This window comes from Numida meleagris, chromosome 1, assembly GCF_002078875.1.
Source record: "Numida meleagris isolate 19003 breed g44 Domestic line chromosome 1, NumMel1.0, whole genome shotgun sequence".
Lineage (NCBI taxonomy): Eukaryota > Metazoa > Chordata > Aves > Galliformes > Numididae > Numida > Numida meleagris.
In genome coordinates this window covers 59,903,954-59,930,420 of record NC_034409.1, presented here as the reverse complement: position 1 = coordinate 59,930,420, position 26,467 = coordinate 59,903,954, and the positions used below count along the sequence as shown (strand labels likewise).

The following is a 26,467-nucleotide window of genomic DNA, read 5'->3' as shown; positions in this document are numbered from 1 at the left end:
CTAAATGGGAGCAGACTTAGTTGTGTATGTTGGGTGCTTAGGAGGAGAAACGGAAACTATTTTCTGCAAGGTCAGGGGTTTGTTGGATGAAGGTGACTGAGTCTTACAGTGCACGCTGTGAAAAACGTGCAAGCTTTCAAGTGATACTGAGAAGCATGTCTTGGAAAATAATGCTGGAGAATAGCAATGACAGTGCAACCTTGAGTAAAGTGTTATAAATGCCAATATCAGTCTCCAGTCTATTTGCATTTATAGGGCTTTTTTAAGTGGAAATCAAACAGTAGATTTATATGGCTGATACTCATATTCAGAAGCATGCCGTGATTCGGTCGTGTAAAGCTGTCATATGGTTAACGATGATCTTCAGAATCCTGTGTTTTCATTATCATGAGATTTATTACTTACCACTGGAAAAATCTATTTCATCAACCAGCCTGTGCTGTAATCCAGCACTGATAATTGTAAGGCCATTGCAATTTCACATTCCAGCATGAATTCTTATTTTCTCCAGCTGTATTATTCAATTTATTAACTTCTCCTTCACAGGATCAAAGTTTCACTTATCTTCTGTAGCACAGTTCCTCCTGACAGGGCAGTAATTAATCATCTCTCTTCTTTCATTCTACCACTCTCAGAAGAGCTTTTGGTTTTAGCCGCTTTGTAAAAATTACCTACAAATAATTTGTTTTTGAAGATCCAGTGATTGCATCAAAAAAATTCTTAATATCTAGATAAGAGAGTAGTAACCTCAGAATTTTTTTCTATTTATATCATGATTTTTTTTCCCTCTTACGATTAAATGCAGTGCAGATTTCTTGCTTGTGCTTTAGTCTGTAAGCAATAAGACTTCGTGCCTCATGCCAACATCTCCCCAGTGCTCTCTTGTAGTATATAGGTGCCATCTCACTCTTCCAGCCTTTTTCGGTCCTCTGTTGCTTAATGACAGTAGCAGCAGCAGCTGGGAGAGATGGAAAAATGGAGAAGGGGCCATTTGCATGCCATGACTTTGGTGCTGTGTACAAATTCATCATAGGTTCATCGTTGGAAGAGTACGTGTAGTGCCATAATGGAAATGAAGAACCAGCTCATCAGGTGAAGTGAACCAAGGTAGCTCTGTTCATTTCATTGACATCTAGAGATTGTCTTCAGGAAAGCAAACTTCTGTGTGTGTTTTAGAAATACATGTGTTGATCTTTATTTACAAACTTATATGAATGTACTAACTCTGTAAGACTAGATGGAGGGCTACTAAGCCCTTAGGAGAGAGCTAGTATCATGAATGTAAAGCAAACAAGGGACTTAGGTGTAGCCTAAATTATCAACCTGCAAGATAAAACAAGTTTGGAAAGATTTAAAGTTGTTACTTAAAGGGAACGTTAGGCTGTTGGTGTGCTGAATGCTCTTTACCCTATTTGGGCATCTTGACTGAACACTTCCACAGGACTGAACACTCATATCCTAAAGCTGGCAGGAGACAGTGGCTTATCTTCCGTGAGAATTAAGCTCAAATGGTGCCATCCATCTAGATGCCTATTCTAAATGTCTTGTGTAGGCTGCAGTGAAATTTCTGTTTCTCTTCTACAAACTATAAAGGGAATCTGAGTGACTTGCAGAGTTACCAATTTCCCCTTTACAGGTGTGTGATATTAGTAGAGAAAAACCTCACCCAAAGCATCTGCCACTGTTTATAAACTCCATGCAGTTGTGATTGAAAACTCGAGGCATGGCCTATGGAATTTCTCTCTGCCCTTGAGATCATAACTTTTGCACAATGTTTCCTAGGGGCAGTGATAAAAATTCATTCACTCACTGAAAAGTATTGCACCTCAGTGGGATCCTATAGATTTTTCTATAAAATATTACTTTTCCTTCCCTATCTGAATCTGTTCACCCTCATAACAAAATCAGTTTATCTACATGTTCAGATCATTGGCTCATTCTGAATACTTCATTTGGAATAGCATCTGTTTAAATGACATAGCCGTGATATACTGTAGATGTCTGTTCAAGAAGATAAATCTATTTGGAAATAGAAGAAAGTAAGATTCTCCATGTAGTAACATTTGATACCATAGCAACATTCAAAAACAGTTGTTTAGTCTTGTTAAGTGAAACAGTTGTTTCCACGGTAATCTTGCATCAGGTGGTACTTCTGAATTTTTGCTGTAGGGAGAACATCCCTCTGAGAGTAGAGTTGTATTATAGATCTGAAAATGATTGTATATACTGCTTGATTGATCAGTATCCCTTCTCTTTCATAACCCCTTCCCTTCTGTTCATTTGACTCCTGAACGGATGTTCATTCTGATGCTGAGCTTTATGCTTTCTTCATCATGTGTACTGAATAAAGTTCATGCCACATTATAAGGAGAGCATAGCATGCATGGTTCTCATTTGAATAACAAAGATTACAGTTTTCTCCAAAGCTTCTCTATGCAGAAGGCAGGATCTTTCCTTTTTCTGTGATTTTCCCTGGTACTCATACATTCTTCTATTCCTTAAGTACTTTCTTCAGTTCTGCTGTTCCTTCACTCTAAAGTCCTTCTGTCCAGCTTGTACCTCTACTATCGATCTTTTTATTTGCCTGGACTGTTTGTTTCCTAATCCAAAGTTTCCGTCGTTCTGATCTCTACAGCTTCCTCCTTCTGTCTTCATTAGGCTTTATCCCTTTCTGAATTTACTTCAGGGCTGCCAAGGATATGTCCTCACCACAGTTCAAGCTCCCTTTTCCACATAGACTTTTCTTGGATCTTGAAACCACAAAAATTCAACAGACTTACAAGTGAAAGAGGGTCGATTTTTTAGGCCCTTCTCATAATCTATTTGGGAAGTTTGGAGAGCTGGAGAAGGTCGGGATGATGCAGTTAACTGGAAAAATGAAATTTATCTGAGCTGCAAAGAACAGCTAATGTTACACTGTAACTGTTCACTTTCAGGCATCATAATTATTTTGTTTTTTAAAGTCAATTTTTACCTGATATAGAGTTTTGGGGGCATGCAGTAGACTCCACTGATGGGGTCTCTTCCACAGCAGCACTTCTGCTGGTGCATTTTAATGGTGCATTAACCCTACTGCTGCAGATTCTGCTGGAGAAGTCATCTACTGAGGCTGTGTGCTGGTAGGTTGCATGGGATTGGCAGAGCAGAGTTTAAATCCTCACTTGGTATGTGGGCAGTGTGCTGCCCACCAGAGTCACAGCTTCTGTCTGCTTATGTCCTTTGCTGTTTCTGATAGTCCCGGAACAAAAAAATGGTGTGAGCCTTTCCTTCCCCTCCTGTCTGGAGGGAATCAGGAAGCTAATTTTACTAAGTCCGTACATAAATTTGTTTTCCCATATTAAATAGAGATTCTCATAAGTAGAGACCAAGAAACACTGCTCATGATATTGCCACATTCCTGATGCTGCATGCACTGATTTTATCCTCGCTCCATCAAGACATATTCTTATGATTAACAATTAGAGAAAACATGTGCTGAAGAGATGGACTAGGAAGTATAGACAGATCCTGGAGCTATCCTGGAGGAGAAAGAATTTATGAGCAGAAGAGAATTATGCTTAGATTGGCAGAGCAGAGATGTGTCACTGACACCGTCTCTGGGTTTAGCTCAAGCTCCACTAAGATTAATGTGACCTAAATTATGCCTAGGCCTGACTCGATATTTGGTTTACATTCCTAGATGAAAAAGAAAGATGGAACTAGAAATCCCTTAAACTCCTACATAAACTTCATGTGTTAGTTTATACAAAATAAGCAGGCTTATGCATCTGTCTGCTTCCTTTCTGAGACAAGAAAAATGAGAAATAGGTGAAATCTTGACTTCTGTGCCGGTAAGACAACAATGTTATTTACTAGTCACTTGCAGTTTACACTCAGTGTAGGACAAGGGACAAACTGGGAAAGAGCTCTGATGTGGGTGACCCCTCCCTGGAGGTGTTCAAGGCCAGGCTGGATGGGCCTTTGAGCAACCTGGTCTAGTGGGAGTTGTCCTTGCCCATGGCAGAGGGGTTGGAACTGGATGATCTCTAAGGTCTGTTCCAACCCAAGCTGTTCTATGATTCTGTGTAGGAGAATGTAATGTAATTTCTGTTATTCAGTATTTCTTGAGCTCTTTTAAAAGGCCCATGCAGAGCCCTGGAGTCCTGCCTGCCCTGCAGCACTCCACACCATGTCAGAAGTCATTTCTCTTAAAAGCTCGTAACCTTTTTCTTCCTCTGTATGCTGTGAGACTTCACTAATGTTTATAAAATATATGGGCAAAAGGCAATATGGACATGTGAAGTTTTTTTCTTTTTAAATTGGAAACACTTCTGTTTTTATCCATTACTCGCACATAGCAGGGATTATTTTATTGCAGGGAAATGCCATAGCTGCAGGCAGTAGCTACCTCCCACTGTATGGAATAACCTTTGTTGTTGCAGATTTCGGAGATCTCAGGCTGTTAATTCAGTGGTTTCTAAAGTTAATTATGGCCTTTAGTTGTTTGATTTAGTCTTACCCTTTCTGAATGTTGTTTCTTTAAAAATATGTATTCTTGAGCAACAGACACAGAGACAATGGCCCACGTGTTTGGGCAAAATAATAGGAAACTTCGAGTCATGGTGGAGGTCAGATGACTGGAACCACCCAAACACTGCAGTGAACTGCCAAGAATGCTGGATTGCTATTATGGGGAGACTTCTAGAAAGGGCATACAGTTAATGAGAACAATTAGAAAATGTATTTACAAAATTGTTTTTATCTTGAGCATAAGGCTGGCTAACAGCATTTAACTTATCCAGGTTTCTAGGGCCATCCTGTTAGAGTTCATAGCAGGTTATGTTTCTTAACTGTTCAGTTACACTGTTTTGCAAAGCATATTTCTAAAGATACAAGAACATCCTGAGGCCTGAGAAAAAATCAGTCCTCTTCCAAAAAGGAAATTGGCTTCTGGGCATCTTAAAGCAAGACAGTTTGTTCCTCTAATGGCACAGTGCTACTGGTGTTGCTGCAAATGTCACTTCTTTGTTTTAATTCTCAACAGAAAATGTATTTGAAAAGAAGCATCCTGTTGAAAAAGAGGAAAGCAGGAGAGAATAAAACATTGATATGGGATCCATCTGGTTACAAGAATAAGTCTTCAAAACTCTGATAGCTCAGACACTATAGTAATTCCTCTTTCAAATGAATTTAATTTCCAGAATGCTTATTTCATTCTAATGTTTCTGTCGGTGACACTGGCCAAGACATCAGTAAATATCTCGTAGCCTGCAGCAGAAGGAGATGTGCAAGTGGACTTGAAGTCAGCCAGTGTTTCAGAAATATCTCTCTTCCTCAGGGCTTAACTGCAGACAGTCATGCTTGTTAAGGTCCTGCTGGAGAAAAGTAATACTGAAACTAGAGCTGAAACTATGGCTGGCATAACTATTTTTCTTCCAGTCAAAGTGCCTAAGTTATTCAAAAGGAGAGTGCCATGCATGTGTGCGTGTGAGAAAGAGAAGTGTGAAGTTTTGCATATACTTTACTTCTGTTTCCCAAGAAGAAGTTTGAAGTTACAGGAAAAATTAATCACTCCATCTGCAGTAATTCAAAAAGTTTATTGGTCCACACACTCCGAGAAGGAAAACTAACAAGATTTTCTTTCCTTATTTTCTGTGAATGGTAATGATAAAGGTAAATCCTCATCCAATATGTTGTGTTAATTACACAGCAAAGCTATATATATGGGGAGGAGATTTGATGAAAGCTGCATTATTTCATATGAAAAGTCCTTAGATATTGCCACAAATGTCTGATGATCAAACAGTGTTGCTAGCTGTGAATCATTTTACTGATGGCATACATTTATCATTGTTACTGATTAGATGCTTCTATTTTTAATGAATTGTAACTATTACACTTCAAAAAGTCACTAAGACCATTCTAAAATGCCTTACTCTTCCTATTAATTTTATTAAATCAATGTTTAAAGCGGGACTAAACTGGATTTGATCCTAAAGGCTGACAAAATCATGAGGAAGGTGGTTTTGTTTCAAAATCTGTCTCAGAGATCCAATTTTTAGTTAACTGATTAGAAACGTATTATATTATCATTATTATTATTCTAGACACAGGTTGTACTGCTGAGTGGGAAGTACTGGCGTTCAGATCCAAGTCCAAATTTGTTCAGTAGGACAAGAATTCAGGCTCTGTGCTTCCAGAGTTTGGTTCAGCAAAAGCTTGGATCTGAATCTGCCCCTGTAGCTGAGGTCTGGAATTATGATCACTTGTAGGGATGGTTCTTGGATCAGTTCCCCAGATTTCTGCCTTGTTTGTTTTCCCAGGTGTGATGAGTATGTCACGCAGCTGGATGAGATGCAAAGGCAGCTGGCAGCTGCAGAGGATGAGAAGAAGACCCTAAACTCTCTGTTGCGCATGGCTATCCAGCAAAAACTTGCCCTTACCCAACGACTGGAGGATTTAGAGTTCGACCATGAGCAGTCCCGACGCAGCAAAGGCAAGCTTGGAAAGAGCAAGATCGGCAGCCCTAAAGTAAGTGAGGAGGCATCAGCCACCGTGCCAACCATAGACACTTTCCTCCTGCATAGTCAGGGCCCACAGCAACCAAACTTACTGGTCAGCAGTGGCACTCAGAGGAAAAGGTATGCATGCAGCGATCTTTATAGTACAGTGCAGTGGCCAGACTTTCATTAAAGTCGTTCACTGAATTGTAAACATTATATTTTTGGTTTTCTTTTATATACTTTGAGTGGGGAGAAGGAGGTGGGGAACATATGAATACAGAATTCAAAGCCTGGCAACATGTGGTTCTGGTCCACCTACTCACAATGTTATTTCGTCCTTCTTAATGCAGTGTTTTGCATTATATTCTGTTGGTGTCTCAGCGCATCTTGTATGTCTTTAATATTAGTGTAAATGTATTTTCTTTAACAACTCTTCCTTAAGTTTCCCCTAAGATTTTCCATAAGGAGCATCTGAAATATAAAAGAATTGTTCTGTATGAGCATTTCAGTGCTTAACACAAAAGAAGTTGCATCTCTTTGTTAAGCTCTGATGCTCACTTGCTCTTCATCAGCGCAAAAAGAATATGGATGCGTTCACTCAGATCAATTTTTCTGCATAGGAACAAGCAACCTTTTGAAGGGGGATGGCTGCCATTCATAGCCTAATGCAAATATTCTGCTGTTTAAGCAGTGAGTTCTCGTCTTGTCTTGTGACTGTCCTGCCAAAGCTCTGTAGCTGTGGGGATCTCCATGGTTCTGAAGACAAAAGGGACTCTACTAGAGAAGTCCTAGATAATCATTCTCTTTTCTTATATGTTCTAGTCACAATGCAAAAATAAGAGAACATTCTGGGAGCCTTGTACATATCAACTCTGGGATGCTGAGATATAAGTCAACCTCATCTCCTCCTCCCCTAACATGATTTCCAGTGCAGGCAAGGTGCTCTGCCGTGGAAATGACACGGGGTGGCAACACTAGTTGGTTTTTACCTATTAAGCAGATTAACAGGATATTGTCATTCATGAGGCTTTTAAAGGTAATTAAAGTAAAACTCTTTTGTTTCCATATGTATTTTTCTTGGATCTCCTGCAAGACTATTCTCACCTTCCCTTTGTGATCAGAGCCATCCCAGGACTTCAGGGACCTACCTCCAGAAATTATTAAGAGCCCCCCCTCATCCCGCCTCCACAGAATCATATCTTCTGAGGGGTCCCCCTTCCATGAGTGATTTCATCCATGGGCACCGTCTCAGCAAGGAAAAAAGGTTAACCGTGGCCACACCAGGTAAACATTTTTTCCTTGGGTGCATGTGGTGCTGAGTGGTTAGCAGAGCAGGGGACCCTCCCAGCACTGCAGATGCAATCTAATTTGGGTACCTTCTTGCGACCTGAACAGCAAAATGTCTTTTCCTGTGTCACCTGTGGCAGGAGCTGACATTCTGCCAGCTGTGGCCCAAACTGGTTCCAAATGCAGTGGGGGAAGTCCCACTGAGGAATACATGGGTGCAGTCCTGCTGGCATCCACAGAGGCTGCACCCCTGTGCTCAGGTGGTGCTTGGCTATATTGAGAGTCAACAAAGAAGACCCAGACCAAACAGGACAGAGGAGTCAGATGGATGAGGACCGATGCTGGAGTTGCTGGCATTGTCCATCTCCTGCTCACACTGCAGTTTTCAATCAGATTTTTCTAAGGTGTAATGTCAAACTCACAGAAGATTTAGTTTACATAAACTGAGTTGTGAAGTGCATCTTCACAGGAATCTTTTGCTCTTCCTTTCTTGCCAAACTGTAGTGTCTACTTGGAACAATGTGCAGAAAGGAAACATGAACTGAATGCCATTTCAAAGGTTGTGATATCTTTCTCCTGACAAAGTAATAACTACTTTTCTTCTGTGCCTGTGCAGAACTTTTAGCCTGCAACTATGCACACCTTTATCTGGTGCTATTTTTTTTTTCATTTAGAGTTTTGAAATTTTTATACACAAAAAGCAAAAGTAGAATAAATAAAAGCTAAAACCCATGAAGTGCCTTGTGCTAAAGTAAGTATCTATTACAGAAAGCTGAGCGATACCCCAGAGTACATTATATCTCAGTGCCAGGAATATCATACCACCTTTGAGTAGTGCCATGCAAGTAACACTCAAAGGACAAGTGCGAAACTGCGGTCCAAACTAGTCTTTCTCCTAAGGAGTGTTGCATTAAATAAAGTGAAGGGCTGGCTCCTGTGAGGAAATAGGTGGGTAGGAAAAAACAAAGACTTTAACATTTATAAAATAGAAGGTACTGAGCTTTTGCAAGGAAGTGAAAGGAAGTAGACCCTAAAATGGCAATCTTCTACCAATACAGTTTACAAGACTCTAGTTCTAATTATACTCCTAACGCACAGTTTACAAGAGACCATGAGGCCAAGGAGAAATCCAAGCACTTGATGGCCTTTGTGTGAAGACATGTGACCTCTGTATCGGAGAGAACCTCTCTGATGGTTAGAAGAAGCAATGATTTAAAAAGAAGACTGCTCAACAGATAAGACAAGTATACTGTTTTGCAAAATTGTTAGTACCAGTAATAAATATATACATTTTGCATTACATAGTACAATATGTAATCTTTGAATATGGAACTCTGGATCCCAACTGTCTTCGTGCATTATATTTTTGTCCCCATTTTTGGGGACCACCATCTAATACCTCACAGAGCATCACAGACTCACAGACCACACATTGATAAACACTGGCGCAGTCTCTGACTTCATGCAGTAACAGGGGCCAAAGGATAAAGCAGCCTGAAAAGTAGAATTGCCCAGAAAATATATTTGTTTAGAGTCTCACCTAGCACTTTAGGTACATCTTTGTAAGTATAAAGGCTTGAGACAGCGCTACTGATTTATGTCACAGTTTTCCTTATGATCATACAGCAGTCAACTTTCTGAATGCATTTGTCAAAACTGTATTCCATCACGTGGGCTTGGTCTCTGCCAGGCATCCTGTGAGCCTGACAGGTTCAAATCTCTGATTTTTTTTTGAGCACTCTAATTCCATCCTCAGCAGAGCCCATGTCAGAATCAGGCTGAGGGTCAGCATCAGTCTTGCCAGTTTCTGGAAGATTATTAACAGACCAAAGGAATAAGACACTAAGTAGGATTTTCTGCGATCTGTCTAGTTATATTTTTCCTGAAAGTAAGGAACAGTGAAAGATGGTATTCTGCTGCCTTTAGGGGATGTTTAAAAGTCCTGCCTTGTAACAGAATTTAATTTCCCAGATGATATATGCAGTAAAACAAACAAGCAGTGTAACAACACCCACCTTCTTGGGTGGGTGTTCTATGGCGCTGAGCTTGCTGGAGCACAAGAAGTGTCTGGACAGTGCTTTCAGACAAATGGTCTAATTTTTGAGTGGTCCTATCTGGAGCCAAGAGTTGGACTCAATGATCCTTATGAGTCCCTTCTAACCTGGGCTATTTCATCTTTTCATCACAGAGACAGCAAAAGAACCATGTCCAAACTTATACACTAGGAGCAGAGAAAGAATGAATCAGGCCTAAATTAGCTGTGCTGGGTTTCAGTTTTTTTTTTTTTTTTTGAAGTTGTGAAAGGTTCCCATCTCATGAAGATTTCAGCCACACTCCCAGTACTGTGGGACTGTGAGGCTGTAGCTGGGAATGCATTTGATGGAGACCAAGAGCCAGAGTGCTGCTTTCTTCAGAGGAAGATCCTGGCACAAAGACTCACTCATGAAGCCCTGTAGACTCACTACTGAAGCTAAATTAAGGGCCTTTTGAGAGAGTAATTTCTTACTTGATTTCCCCTTGACTGCCCTCAACTTTTAATCAGCATGTGTGTCCATTTGACATCAAGCTGTGGCAGTATGACCTTATCTGGGCCTTCTAATTGAATTAATGGCTCCTAAGCACTGTGGCTAAAATTATCTCTCATCCATTTCCAAAGTATCACACTTCATTTCCTCTAGGTAATGGTGTGCATATAGTTTTGCTGTGCATTTCTTTTTCCCTTCTGTTATTAACATGTATTTTTTCCACATTAAAATCTTTATTCTTCTGATAGGCAGATCCAGCCTGTGTTTGTCCAACAGAATTCCAGCCTACTTTTGCATGTTGCTTTTTTCATGGTTACCTGAAGAATTCAGGGCATAAAGAAAGACAAAGGCTGGTTTTGACAGTGTGTAACACTGTATTAAAAATGACCTTTCATTGCAGTTGCATTCAAAATCCTTCCAAATTTTCATATACAGGGCCTGAAAACAAAGTCAGTAGATACCTCCCATTATCTTACAGTCAGAAAAATGAAATATGCTTCTCTTGACTTCTTCAAGAAAAGAACAAGACAGAAAAAGACTACCATTAGTGCCCTGATACTACTATTTTTTTCCTCTTACTTTAGGATGGAAATTCTCAAAGTTGAATTTAAAATTCTCCAATTTTAGTTGGAGAATTGTATACAGTCAAATATTTTACTTTATTGAAGTAGAAAAAGGAAGAAAATATGTGACACGTTTCTCTCAAATCCATATCCCATCTGAGTTCTCATGTTAGTTGACACAACCTGATTTAGCCAATCAAGTTTCTACCGAACTGTCCTAATTTACTCCAATTTTTGTTCTGTAGGTTTTAGATTTTGATTTTTTTTTTTCATTTTTACAAGACCATTTTGTAAAATGGCGCTTCTAAAGCTTGTAAAAATAAAAGCCATTTGTAATGGCTTTTAACAGTTAATTTTGGAGAACTGTTCTTTTCTGAAAGCACATTAAACCTGAAAGTTTGCTTGATTTTCAGGTGTCTTTCAAGGCTGATTTACAGAATGGCATTTACTTCTCATGAGAAGAGACTAATGTGGAAGATAAAGACAGCATAAGGAGTGCCATATAATAGCACAGCTGCTCAAGCACTCAGCTCATCATTTCTCATACATAATTAAAAGTATATATAAATACTTACATATATTCTTAATAAAAAATCATCCAAAACTAATTTCTGCTGTAGCTCTATTCTTACATTCAAATCAAATATGATTAACAATTTGATGCAAATAACTAGTTTTTACCTAATGGTTTGCATTCTTACCATCAAACTCAGCTAAATTTGTGTAATTCTAATGCTGAAGGAAATTCTCACAGAACAATATGATAATAAATACTAATAGATTATCCAAGAACTAATTTACACCATTTGAAGGTAGAAATTACTTCTCAAAACTGACAAGGAAAACAATAACGAAAGAAACTCAATCGCCCAAACATAGAGGTCCTAATAAGACTCTCAATTATGTTTTTAATTTGGGACACAAGGTGAATTGCTTAAGAGTTGTCTTTGTGAACTGCCCTTTTACAGGTAGTGGTTTCACCTAAGAAAAATAAGTTAGAAACCTGGGAATGCACAGTCTTAATAATATGAGGAGCAGTGGATTTTCTGAGTAGAATAGTCATTATAGGGATAGAGGTATAGGAAATGCAAGGTGTTGTGTAACCTCTCCTGCCAGAAGAGTTGGGCAACACATTCTGCTGCTATTTTCATTTCTTCGTACTGTATGTTGAGCTCTTTCTAGGTGTAGCATTTAGGAAATGATTTTTAAGAAATATTCTATAAATTGATATTCTGTGTGAAACCAAAAGCTCATCATTTTTCTCATATATATATTTCTTAAAATAACGTCGTTGTGGAAGTTGTCACCTGGGACAAGATTCTTGGCTTCTGTCTCAGCTTTTTCACATTGTTTGAGCATTGGGAAGATATGGAAAATATATTCAATGAGAATATTGTGGGTAGAAACTCTTGGTAGGAGATGAAGCTGGCTTTCCCCTTGCACTTTGGATACAGTGTTTGGGAAAATGATCAGGAGTGGTTCAGGCTGATGCTACTCTCAACAGAGGAGGCTGTCCACAGAGAAGACCCATACACCTTACAGAAATGGGAAGGTAGGGGGAAGGGGAGAATGTTTTTTTAATACACTTCTTTCAATTTTGAAACAGTTGGACTGTCAGAAATATGAAGACTGAAGAAAGCACAGCTTATTTTAAAAATGATTGTGGAAGAAGTCATTTGAGGAACATTATCAGATGAGAACTGAATTTTGTTAGGAGTGTGCTTTGTAGATCTTCATAATTGATCAGGTCATCCTGTGAACTGTTTTTAAAGTAGTATTTTACTTCTCCTGTGCAAGTTATCTCTGAGCTTGTATAATCAAGCAGGTTACTGGCTATGGCAAGGCTCATGCAATATTGATATAACAAGTCTCTGCTCTTCATAGAAAACAGATTTTATGTGACTTTTACCAGGGTTTTGAAAACTTAGAGGGTTTTCTTGTTTGTTTGTTTTTAGCTGAACGTGATGCTCTTCGCAGAAAGGATAATTCAGTCATTATTACCTGTGTTCCACTTTTTGTTCTGCATTATTCTATTTTCTGTGACTTTTGTAAATATGACATATCTGTGTATATAAGTCTTCATTGTTTAATGAGTGTTATTAGTGCATATATACAGATATATGTATATACTTTCTTGCTCTTGGGGCCATGTCGTGCATCTGATATGCTCATTTAACAAAGCTTAATGAGCATTACATGTTTATGCCATTTCAAGCATGGTACATTGTCCTTGTGAAGGCCGTTTTGAATTTGAAGAACAGTATCCTTGCCAAGGACATTAGTTGGCTGTAACTGATGAAGAAGTCAGCTAGCTAAATGTACTTTTACCTCTTGGTGCCACTGTGAACAGGACTTTTTTGCTCTATGCTTTTCCTCTCTTTCACTTAGCTTTCCAGTTACCACAGATGAAACCAAAATCATTTCATGCTGTTCAGTATAATTTAGCTACTTCGACATAATTTAGCTACTGTGTCATGAATTCACTGCAATTATATGGGTTACATTGAATTCTTACTTGTATTTTTCCCTACGTAAAAAGTGGATCCAAAATAAAACCTCTTTTAATAGAAATCCAAATCTGTTCCTTGGAAGATTTGGAAAAGAAAAAAAGAAAGATTGCAGTGAAACCCATGCCTTACTGTTGCATATTTTCATCAAAAGGTTATTGACATTTTTCCTTCTATATCCAAGTTATGATCTCCTGTTAGCTGGAATATTATATATAAACATCATTTGTTGAAGTTCTCCAGTAAATTTTTATTAAACTCCTGGTTGTTTCTAACAAAATAAGTGTGCAGGTGATACATCGTATTTTATAGGTGTATTACCAGATATTTCTTGCTTTCTGTGAAAATTTTGGGCTTTGGAATCCAATGTTATCTATTAGCTAAAACAGCGCTACAAGTTTCTTGAAAATGTTGGTAACAAAAATCATCTGTCTTTATCTTCTTTTATGACAAGGTTTAATGTGGTTTCACGACTTACTGATTTTTACCATCAAATATACAGGAATATTCAATATTGCGCTTCTCATCTCATAAAATAGGCAAAGCAGAAGTGAGTATCTGTTTAAATTAGACACACTGGTATGTTAGCTCTCTGATAGAGCAGTTGCTTGGGTTGTTGTGATATATGAAGTAAGTTCACCAGAAATCTTTAATCAAAACGAGTATCCCTAATAATAACTAACTTCCTGCCTGCATTTTTAGACCTATGAAAACTTTTATCTTACGTTGTTTCTTCCAAAGCCTACTAAAGCTGTTATTCCCATTAGCTTCAAGGTTTGGATTGGGTCCTTCTTTTCCTGTAAAATACTGCAAATATTTTTGGTTTAGGTATATTTGTGACCTATATCCTAGACACTAAGGTTTCCATAAAAAATGGGTAATCATCTAGACAGAAATATGATTTATTTTAAGACCTTCCTTTTCCTCTTTTGCAGTGTCTAAAATGTGTGTGTCTGTTAGTGAATAAGTATTTCATGACGCATCAGATCTTTCTAAATGTGCTTTTTATGAACTGTGTATAAAAGAAACTGAACGTATGTATTCTTTCAGCCTCTACCCATTCCCATTTCTGCTGTTTTACTAACCCATTATTTAGCTTCTTGACAGATTTAATGAGGAATTATTTAAAGCATTCACAGAAACTATTTGAAAAATGACATAAACTCATCATGATATAAAAAGTGTGAAAAAACCTACAGAGTTGACAAGAAGTCTTTTAATGTTCTTAGTTTCTACTTGGAGAATAAATGCATCTCACAGATTTTATTAATGATTAAATAATATTAATAGCTACAGTAAAGAGCAAGGCTGGCATATAGCTTTGATATCTCAGTATCGAAGCACATGGATTGATGGGGAAACAGCTCTCAAGGTTGGGGATAATTCAGATCTAAAAATAAAGTAGAAGTCAAGTCATGCAAGATAAGAGGAGAGAAAGTATTTTGTTACTGTTGCGTAGATGAAAGAGTTCACTCGAATATAGCCAAGACACCTGACATATAGGAACCCACTGAATAAGACATCTGCTGGGCTATGTCTGTCAATGTGAATGTGTCACATTGGGTGTAAAGTTGTTGATGATGCTCCATGAGCTGCATTGTGGAATTCAAGTAAGGTAGATAGCACTTTTCTAAAAGCTATAAGAAAATAGCTATTAGATACCCTGCTTGTTCAAGCAAGCTCAGTCATCTGGTTTTAATTCTGAGAAGCAGTTAGCAAGTGGCTTTCTGTGATGTTTACTCTGAGACTATTCTGTCTGACCTCATCTGGAAGGTAAACGGGAGAAAAGAGGAGGAGCAGGTGTCAGAAGCTTGGGAGTGCAGAAACAGAGGGACATTCCTGGGCCACATCGGAAGACAATGAACAAGCAGAAGTAACAGGAGATTAAGATTTCTGATGTATCCTACTGCTGACCTATTGCTTCTAGGTGCAATACGTAGATATTGCTGATGCCTTCAGCTGAGTGTGCAAGTGAGAGTTCAGCAGCAGGCTCGCATCTCTTACCATTTATTCTTCAAATAATTATTGAGAAGACTAAGAAACAGGTTGTGGAAGGATTCTTTTTTGTTGCTGTTGCAACATCTCCAACCAACAATAATCTTAAGTCACCAAATTTTTCTAAATAGTAAGTCTAAGATATGAATTACTTGGATATTTGTAAGGCTTGAAATAAAAATTTCATAGTAGGTCATATTCACTATGAACTAAGTCAAAACTGATACCTGGTTGATAAATTTGTCTACCTACAATCAACTATCCATCAACTATCCTTTTTTTTTTTCTTTTTCCCAGTTTAATGGGAGGATAGAACACAGGGAAAAACCCAAGGGATCTGAGTACTGAAAAATGTTTAAGAGCTAACGTACCACTGGTGAAGTTTATGTGGTGTGCTATAGCTGCCAGAAGAGGACTGGCTCTCATAGAGTTGTGCAGCATCTCTGTGTCATGACTCAGGTCCCGTGGCACTACTGGTTTTGCTCTTAGGTCAGGACAACCCAAGTCAATCCTGCTCTATGAGAGCTGAGGTGTGTAAGGCTGGCCAGGCTCTGCACAGAGCCTGTGTGATGGCTCCTCTGGAGTCCTCTCCTGCCAGGAATACCCTGCAGAAACACAGAACTGCACCCATTTTGCAGCTGACAGGCTTCCCAGCTGGAACTTTGTACAGGACAAAAGTGACTGTGTTATTTCCAGACCCAAACTGACCCTGGAAGCAGGAGAAGGGAGAGACTCTTCTGATCTTTGACCTGTACCATTGTTCATGCCTTTTTCCTAAGGAAGGACCATAGCTGTCCTCTCATCAGCTGTTCTTTGCAATTACTGTTACTACTTAAAGTTCCTCTTGGCTTTGAAGAAGGTCAAAGTTTTCTTATAAAACCAGAAATAAATGATAAATGAAACTAGCTAAGTCAAATAGCTTAAACATTTTTTTCATGAATATGATATATATATATATATAAGAAGATTTATTTTTTTTCCTCTAGACATAAACAGCCATGTCTCATCCTAGCAGACTGGAGTTTGAAAGCACCTCTACAAATCTCAACTCAGCAAGATGGGCATGTGTTTTACTAGCTTCTACCCCATTCTCCTTGGCATATCACATTTGTCTTTTGAGCTTGGAAGTTCTCCTTGTTCCTTGCCTTTGAATAGGGAGGATTGATTCATTGTCTTTGTAGGACTTCGATGTGAGGCAGCATGTTTCTGCCTCTGCACAGCCAGAAGACACCTTATTTACTTTTTGCCCAATACTTTTGACTCACCCTGTTAACCATTCATTCTTGTCTATTAAATTGTCATCTCAGAGAATAAAATAATAAATTACCATATAAATGGGGACAGCTTCTCTTTACAAGTAAATTGTGAATTACATCTTCACAGACGTGTTGTCAAATTCCTCAAACTCAATTGACACTGGATAGTGTGACACAAAGTGAAAAAGCCATAGATTCTCTAAAACATTTAGCTATGATAGAAAGGCTTTCAGTTATCCCAGAGTGGTTGATGAGATATCCAGGAAAGTGTGTTTTAAAAGACTGAAAAAAGCCTCTATCTGTTTGGTTTTTTTTTTCCCTTGCAATTAAAAATAGATTCCCTCAGTGTTTTCCATATCAGAAATACCAAATATGTAACACTACCTGTTTAAAAAACAAATTGACAACAATAACAATAACTTGGTTTGTTGATTGGCTCAGTTTAGTCCTTTGAGATAAAAGAGAAAACCTTCTCTAAAGATAACAAGGCACAGTTAAAACTGTTGTATATCTGTTATTCATTCACAGCATCCCTAGTACTTGTCTCAGGATTCTTACTATTCTCAGCCTTAGTGATCTCTATAGAATGCTGTCAAATTTACTGAATGTCAAAATGTACTGAAATGTTCCACTGCATTCTACTGGGTCTTGAGCAGGTGGGAATAAAAATGCTTGCACATAGAATTTTCGCTGGGGACATTGCTGATGTCAACAGGAGGCAAGCCCATCTCTCAGATGGTAGTATCCCAGTTTAGCAGCCCTGTGTTGATTAGAGTCACCCAGTTTATAGACTGGAGGGCAGAGCACACATTGTGACATGAGGGAAATGCATTGTTTTGGTGGCTGAGTCAAAGGGAAGCACAGGAAAATATTTTTTTTCTGGGATTTGCTCTCAGCAAGTCATTTATAGTTGCACATGGAGTTCTCATATGAACAGATGTAGCTTCACTGAGCTTGTTATTTTAATGCTCTTACATCAGGAGCTGATTAGCTCAATTAAGACTGGGTTTTAGATTCCTAATGAAAATCAGCACTGACTAACGTGTGAAAGAAAATCTCTGAGCCCTTCACATTGCCATTCCTAGCAAATGGCTAAAATGTTAAGAGCTGAAAAGCCTGAACAAGTCTAATGTACAGTGGAATTCATGCCTTTGAAGCTCCAAAAGGTGCTGTGGTGATCTGATGTTGCCATAGGATTCTATACTCACTTCCTATCCTGCTGAACTCAGTAAAAATTGGCATGTACTTTTTGTTTGTAGCATAGCTCCTCTTTGCTTTTTATGGCTGAAATCATCACTGAATTGCATTTCTTTGTTACAGGTTCACAGAGTCATAAAAGGGTTCTCAGGAGATCTGCCAGCCCATACCATGTCTCAGTCATTCATTGCCTCACAGCGAGTGGAAATGATAGAGAAATAAAACAGTTTGTATTTAATAACTCAGTGCTTTTCTCTGAGGTCATGCCATATATAGTCTGTATCTGCTCCCCAACTGTCTTCTACAAAAATGTCAAACTGTCCTTTCATTTGGTAGCTAGATTGACACTCCCACAGGCTTAAAAAGTAGTGGGAACAGGCTTCTTCCAATTTAACTTCTTAATTATTTTTCATACAAGCAGGTATGTCTGACTTTCCTTGTCTTTATGGCATGTTTGAAACTTTTAATCTTCAACAGAGTGTTTCAGAAGAAAGCATTCCTTTACTTGACAAAAGCAGAAGTTCCATAGTACAGCAGAAAGACCAAATGCTGTCTTCCAGTTTTCACCGTTAAACACAGTATAACAAGAAGTCATTTCACGATTGTCACGGCTTTAAATAATAGGGTTACAAATGCTGCAGAACATTTAAAAGGATTAAACACGGAAGGAATAAAGTTATCTCTGGCACAGCTGCTTGGATGTAAATAGATATGAGCCTCTTTGAATTTCAGATGTGTGTGTGTAAGCCATATGCATTCTCCTTAACTCTTTCCTAGCATAATCCTCAAATACTTCTCTCTGGGAGAATGTAGGAGGACAATTCGGCCTTTTTAAGTCATGTAGGCCGCTAGTTACTGGTGTGACTGAGGGTGAGCCAGATTCTGTGCATGTTGCTGACATCAAGTAGAACTGCCACCCTGTGAAGTAGGGAGCTTGCTTACGTTGAATAGTTCTTATCCAGGCTGCGTAACGCTTGCAGAATCTGGCTCTATTTGCATGCTCTGCCAAGTCTAGCAGATGAAGAGGCTTCATGAAAGGTTTGCAGGATGTCTGAGATATTAGAATAGGATCATAAATCAGGGATTTGCGTTATTCCTGGCAAAGCCTGTCAGAACTATTTCTTCTGTATTTATGAAACCTATCCACACCTTTTCATCACACAGCATTCTGCTGTCTTCTTTTTCTCACTATCTCCTATAAGTTGTCAGGGAAAACTTTGCTTTGGAATTCTGCAAACTAGTTCATTTAGAATATGACATTAATTTTTTTCTTTGGTCATCATTTCCTTTCTGTACTTACAGGCTGCTCTGTCTGTCAGGCACCACTTTCCTTTCAGCTGAGCTTTGTGCTGAAGTGACAGTCCCTTCTATTGGGGTCTGTGTGGCTTGCAAGCTCTTGCATTCCTCTGCTGCAAGGACCATAGTGACCATATTGGCATATGAGAGAATGGCACAGTATCCTTTCTTCTTCCACTTCTTCCTGACACAATGGTACCTGCACTAGCTGTACATAAATATTTCTGAAGTAGTTATCTATGCACTTGAGAATATGTCCAAAAGCCTCTCCTGCTATCTGAAGCAGGAAGAAACTAATGATTTGGTTACGCTTGCTTCCACCCACTTGTGATCAGCACTGATTTTCATAGGAAGCAAGGATAAGCATTCTGGTCTTGTACAAAAAGGAAATGTCATGGTGCTGGATTTGATGCTCAGTCTTGGTTGGAAGCTGTGTTGCTCTGTGCTGTACCTGTTATCATCCAGACTAATGACAGTAAATTGCTCACAGGTTCTTCCACTTGAGTGAGACAAAGAATAGAAGTGCATTTCAGAGGCCACCCGTGTTCTAAAAAGAAAAGATTACGGATGTTGAGCTTTAAGAAGCAGCAATCAGAAAATGAAATTCTTTCTTATCACATGAAGTCTGATCATCTCATTTTATGGAACTCCTTCCCACTGAACAGTAAGGTTGAGAATGATAGATCTCAAACCGTGCTGGAGACAAAAAGTGATCTCCAGAAGTTCTCCAGGTGTTCTGGATTTCTTTAATGTTCAGAAGGATGCTGACGGGTGTGCTGTCTGACAATCTGAATCATGCAGGCTGTGGCTGGATTAATGTGGGGAAAACTTATTTTGACACTTGTAAATCGTAGTAGAAACTAGTGAGCCCCAAAGTAGGTTTTCTTCATGTTCAGCTACTTCTCTTGACTCCTCCAAATACTATGGAGTACCTACTGTATCAATTCCTCCCTTCCTTTCTCTACAAAAAGACATACTCAAAAGCACTGTTTAGAAGTTGTGAAGACTTTCTTGCAAACTTTTTCTCAAAGACCATGATGAGATGGCATCTGTAATAACTGCTTTAGGGATATAAGTTCTTTGGAGAAATTTTGGGTAGCTTTATTGACACTTTTTATATTAGATGTAAGCAAAACAACTTTATCACCTGCAGAAGAATGATGGGTATAAGGTTTAAATCCAGATCCTGAATCCAGCCCATTATAGGTGTCTGTTTAAAATAAAAAATTTGCCGATGTTAAGGGAAGACAAATGTAAATGTCTTCACTACTTCTGAAGAGAAAAAAAGGCAACAACTAATGTTACTGCTATAAGGAAAAAGGTGTCTCTGTCAGATAAGGAACCACACAAACATTCCTCACTAAATCTCTCCATCAGATGCACAGCCTGTGTATTGCTGTTACTAACCCCTTGCTCTGTAATCTCTCTGTATATATGTCTAATTTATCAGTTTCTTGTAGATTGTCAGCAGCCTGCTGCCTCCATACCGCCACACGGCTCACAACTAGCCAGGGGGCCAGATTGCCAGAATGTCAGGTAAAGTGAACTAACTCTTTTCTCTTTGCACATAGCTGCATGCGTGTCTGCAACTCTCCTTGTCTTCCTTGTGCAAAACCTCTTTGCTACGGTTCTTCACTAACAGCAACTTGAGCAACAGTGATGATTTCTGCAGTGACAATACAAACAAGAACCACAGATCCATGCACTTACATCGATGCAAAAATGTTAAAAGAATGCAAAATTGTATCTTGCAGCCCTCATTTGGTCTTTTTGTGCAGTTTCTCCATGGTGCCAAAACAGCAATGATTTTACTTTGTTGCTATATAAATTTACTTAAATGGAGGACTTGATTTTTAGGCCTGGGCACAGGCTTCCATTTTTCTAAGGTGGTATTTTAAAGGCGCTTGTGAGATCTCAGGAGGAACTTCTCCAAAAGCTCTCCCTGACCTGGAAGCTCAGTCCTGCCATACTCAGTTCTTAATATTGTGAAAAGCAGCCTCCTGGCCTCCTTGCACATAGGTGCTGCAAAGGCCAAGTCACAATTCTGAGATGGTGGAACTCATCAAGGCACAAAAACCAACTAAATTAAAAAAGAGATGACAATGTATTTTTCATCAGCTCATAGTATATTCTGTGCACATAGTCACTTCTGACTACACGCTCTCATTTAAAACAATTTCCATTATTTTTAGACCTTAGCCTGATCTACAGCCCTATTTGCAATGAAACTATTTCCCACAGAATGCTAAACTTCATGTGTAGAAGTCTGCTGTAATAATGCAGACTGGAGGAGGGACGGGGTACAGCTTTCAGGTTGCACATGAGGCATTGCTGAGCACTCCTGCCAGTGCACAGGTCTGCCAACGGCCTCAGAACAGCCCCTTCATATCTACTTCTCTGTTATTCCTCCCCTAAATGCTAGCAAGCTATTGCTTCTGCAGTTTTAAATATCCTTCTCAGAAGGGAAGAGCTACGTGACTTAGCACTGCTATGCACTTGTTAGCAAGCATTGCCTCATTCGGCAGACTAACCTGCAGAAAGGAGCACATTCCAAAGGAATGCCTCAGGGCCTTCTGGTTTGTCCCTGAGTGCTTCCTCAGAAAGATCTCATTAGCCACAACCAGAACTGGGTATGCTGGCCAAGAAGCCTTTCTTGGCACGTTTCCAAACTAAAACCATAGTATACAGGAAGCAACAAAGACACTTAAAATGGTTAATTTTGTAATATGGTTAATATTTTTAAAAATTAAGAGCCGTCATCTCACAAAGAACACATACTGATATACTTATCTGAACTACTGACCTCCAAAGGACTGTAATTTTTTACCACTAGATTGATACTTTTCTGGTTAAGTGAAAGCACCATAGTGTTTTTGATATCTGAACACTGATGCCTTCCTTGTCTAGGCCACATAGCTGTGTAGTCTTGTAAAGCAGTGAAGCATAACAGACTTAGTGCAAGAGAGCATGATGGCATGAGTTTGTGAGCGCTTTAAATGAAATAATTGAAATCCGGAGTAAAAATCACTGGCTTTTAAGAAGCAGTTAGATGTGTTTGTTCAGATTTTCTATACCCAAGAGAGGAAGAAGGCAGCAGCTTGTGATGTCCTTCCTCCTCCTTTTAGACTCCCTCCTGGTGTAGCACAACTGTTTTCAATCATATGATGGTGCCAGATGAGGAAGGTATATTAAAGCTGTGTCCAGCCCTAAAGTCACCCATTTTAAGAGAGAGCTATGCTTGTTTTTTAAGTCTCTGCCATCATTCTTGTAGCAATGTGACATCTTGGTGGCATTTCACCTGGGATCAAGCAATAGCTTGTAAAGAAACTTCCCACATCCTACAGTATGTCTAATCTTATTCAAACTAGTTTGTTCATAAAGTAACCCAGACAGATCCACTCTGAACTTTAACAACAAATGCAGAGAGCTTTCCCTCATCCAGTATCTGTGCTGAATTTTAAATGGCACTTGTGCATCTCTGGGCTTTTCACAGTAGTTGTGAAAGTGTGCTGATTCCAGTGTGGAGGTTTTGGTGATCCTCACTGGAAAAGCTAAGAGCAGATCGAAGCCAAATGGAATTCAAAGATACATCTAGTCTATTTGTTTAGCTGTACATCTGTCTGTCTTTTTGCTTATGCCTGCAGGTTTCTGCTAGAACCTGATCTGGAGAATCTAGGAGAACCTTTTGTTAGAGATTTTCAAAGTAAACTGATGAAGCAATGCATGAGAAGCTCACACCGCATTCCATGCCTCACCTCAGTTTCTAGGTCCAGAACTGTGGGCAAGCAAGCAGATGTAGGCCTATCCTGAAGAGTACTGGATGACGTTCACCCCTTCCTAGCATCTGTAGCTGTCTGTTTGATGTATTATATTGCACAAAACTAAAATATTACTGTCATCCAACGTTAACAAGAATGAGTCTGTCTTTGGACCAAATGCTAGACCCAAGTTATCTAAAACATAATCAAAAACAAAACAAAACAAAAATCCTGATACTGCAAATTAAACCAATATTCATTATTTTGTAAGAAATTATAATTTCATATAAAATAGGAAATAAAATGAAAATAGGGCTAAATGGTAAGGAAATAAGATGAAAAATGAATAAGGTAAAATGCACATGAAAGGGTTGCGTCCTGAAAATATCACTGGTCTGTTTGTATTTTCCATTGCTGATTTGTTACAGTTATAGTCTATGCCAGAAAATATTGCATGCGAATGACGTCCTTATGAAACAACGGAGTATTTACTAACACCAAAGGACTTTGCATGATATTTTTCAATTGATTTTAGAAATATATGATGAGCTTTTTGAGTGCTGGGAGGGGAGGGAGCTGCTTAAAAACAGACAATAGTAACATGAAAAATTACACAGACCACATTCATCAACTGAATGGCTATATTCCCAAATGATACCAACCTTTAAAGAGAGGATTACAAAAATGTTTAAAAAGCAGCAGCTATCCTATGGGCAGAGATGTAACAATATTCTCATTCTCAGTTAGTAGCCAGCTGCTTTAGGTTCTTCCATGTCTTTCTGTTGCTTCATGTTTTTAATCTCACCCGCCATCCTCTACTGCCTGTAACTGTCAGTGTGCCTGATAGCTCAGCTCCAGGACCTGACGCCACCATCACCTGTCCTGCCATGAAAAGCACTCTGCATGCCTTGTGTCACTTGCTGGTTCTGCTTGATGGATTATGCAATTTTTGTTTAGACAGTGCTGCAGTTATCTGCATAACTGAACTGGGTGTATTGTTCTTCTGAAAGGAGGATGGCATGACAATAGAGTGTTAGGATAAGATTCAAATCTTCTAGGATTGTAAGCAATGGATATGTATGTTGCTGCAAAGGTACCTGTACTGATAACCTTGTCATTTTTTTCTCTTCCCAATGCCCCTAATGTTTGTTATTGGTTGAAAAGGGAATGGTGAGACAAAGTTTTAAATTCCTTTTGTGGACAGAAGTATATTTGTACTAGAAAGTGAGAAGCAACACAGTATTACTGTGAAGAAAAAAAAAAAAGGATACAATTCTAAGCATTGTGCTTCCTAAACAGAGCATATTCTGGAACAGTTTTTATTGCAGTATTTGCAGTTGATTTTGTGCTGAAAGTGATGCCAGAGTGCTAATGGGACTGAACATGTATAGAGGAGAATTCTGCTTATCTCAAAAAGGTTCTGTTTCAGGCTGTCACTGTACATAACTAGTCTTAGGTATGGCCATTCCCTCACCAGTCCTCTCCCTCGAAGCAAGAACATCATATGTTTTTTATTTGTAAAGCTGGGAAGAAAGCCCCAAAAGACAAACATACCTCTGCTAATGAGAAAGGAAAACGTTGAGTTTCTATTCCTTTTTGACAATTACAGAAGTCCTTTTTTAGAAAAAAAAAAAAAAGAAAGAAATGCGGCAGCAATGGAGGAGAGCGAGGCAATCTTTGTAGGGTAATGCGACCATCTTGTTTGCCTTCCCCAAATGTGCCATGTTAAAGTTTTATTTCGCTTTTATTTCTCTGAAGACTTAGTTGTGCTTTTTTTAAGACTATCTTGAAAGCTTAGGAGGTGCTGAAGCCTGGAGATGGCTCTTCATGAGTGGATAGCTTCTATAATAAATGCAGACCTTTTGTGTCCATCTCCAGACACTCCTGAGACAGGCTCATTTGAGAGGAGTAGGAAAAGGTCTCTCAGATCCCTCTTTAGATTCTCTGTCTGCATTGGTATGTTGCAGAACGTGACAGAACAAAAAGATGATTGCAGCTATGGAAAGAAATCCTTAGAGAACGCAGGTCTGGTGTCTACTCAGTGTTTGATTAAATAAACTCAAGTAGTAAGTTTCAAGAAAATATTTTGAATGAAATATCTATGCCTAGGTGGTTAGTTTTAGATTATATATGAACTGAGCTGTCATAGTCCTAAAAAGCAATCAACACTTCGGGACTGACTTACTCATCCAAGCTCAAAACGAAGCCTGTGAGGTCCTGGGCTTCTACAACTCACTCCCACCAGCTATTTTGTAATCAGGCAGCTCACCTTCAGGAGCAGAAATGTGAAGCAGAGTTTAACTGAAGACATGAAAGTCTGTGATCTTCAAAGAAGCCCAGAGGAGCAGGGGCTCCAGCTCCTGCTGAATTGCAATACCTATGGGTTTTTTGGCCATAATCTCCTAGGCTCCCTTGATTTGAAAACATGGGCTTTACCTTCTCCTTTCTTAATGGCAGTGGTACACACTTGTTTCTGACTTCTGGGACATGCAGTGCCATTTCTTTGTTTCCTGTATGTGGAACTACAGGCGCTTTCAGTACTGCTGGCATTTCCAATGGCAGACTTTCAAATACCGCTGGCATTTCAAATTGATTCATTTCCAGCAATAGACTAATTGCATTCCTTCAGCCAGCACTCGACAGTCTGCACTGCGGAGATAATATGCATGGTTTTTAAAGAGGGAAAATGGAAAAAGCACATTTTCTTAAAGACGGGCCTGTGAATTGATTGTGATTCACCACATATTACACTATTGAGCTTGGAATAACTTCAAGGCCATAGAACATTTAAAGGATTAAGAAAAAACTCTTCCCAGACATATTTTTAAAATAAATTACATTTATTTGTATTCTGCTTTGGAATCTTGCTTTGCCATATGCTTACCTTGAAAGTTTAATGGCTGACAATTAGCTTGGCATCAGCTAGATGAGCTGAAGTTCACCTTCATAAACCAGGACTGGCCAAGGCTGGGGAATGATTTGGGGCTCACTTGAGCAGCATCTGCATTGCCTGCTGCTGCACAGTATACACTGCTGAGCTAAGTGAGCAAACATGTCTATCTGAAGCTTTGCTTGAACGTTATGGAACTTTGCACCAAGGAGTGGGGGTGTGTTCATGTTAGCTGCCCCTTATCTTTGTGCTGCCACTGATAGACCACTACTCCAGCCACGTCTGGTTTATTGAAAGCTAATTCAGACCCCTGTGCACCATATGACAGGGAATACTATAATTGCGCATGTAGAGGCTTGAGGAGTGAATGCTGTCACTGGAACAGTTGTTCATGAAAAATAGTCAACAACAAAAAAAGACAGAACCGAAGAGGATTCAAACATGTGAAACAAACAAAGTCTTTGGAAGTTTTGATTACAAAAAATAACCTTCCTGATGAGGAAGGTTACATTGTAGTTATTTAAATGTTAGTAGCTGGCATTCAGTAAGAGATAATGTTTTCACAAAGTGATGAAACCTGATTTCCACATTGGCACTTTCCTTCATTTAGAGCAATTAATCAGTTGTGTATAAATAAATAACCCTCACATAAAGAATGTATATCACCCTACAGATTTGCTTCCCCTTTTCACAAATGCATTCATTTCTCTA

At 39.0% G+C, this 26,467-nt stretch overlaps 1 protein-coding gene across 19 annotated transcripts in view; it reads left to right on the top strand.

Moving 5' to 3' along the window:
- BICD1 (BICD cargo adaptor 1) overlaps nt 1-26,467 on the top strand; it is a 171,738-nt gene that overhangs the window by 138,871 nt on the left and 6,400 nt on the right. For 5 of the 19 annotated variants that reach the window (XR_002435940.1, XM_021388916.1, XM_021388863.1 and 2 more), the window contains exons 7-8: nt 6,303-6,620; nt 7,576-7,766. Coding sequence is in view for 18 of the 19 variants with exons in the window: in XM_021388916.1 (XP_021244591.1) it covers nt 6,303-6,620; nt 7,576-7,766 (509 nt within the window). In the remaining variant the exon portion in view is untranslated. The other 14 variants (XM_021388883.1, XM_021388887.1, XM_021388903.1 and 11 more) reach the window with 13 other exon arrangements.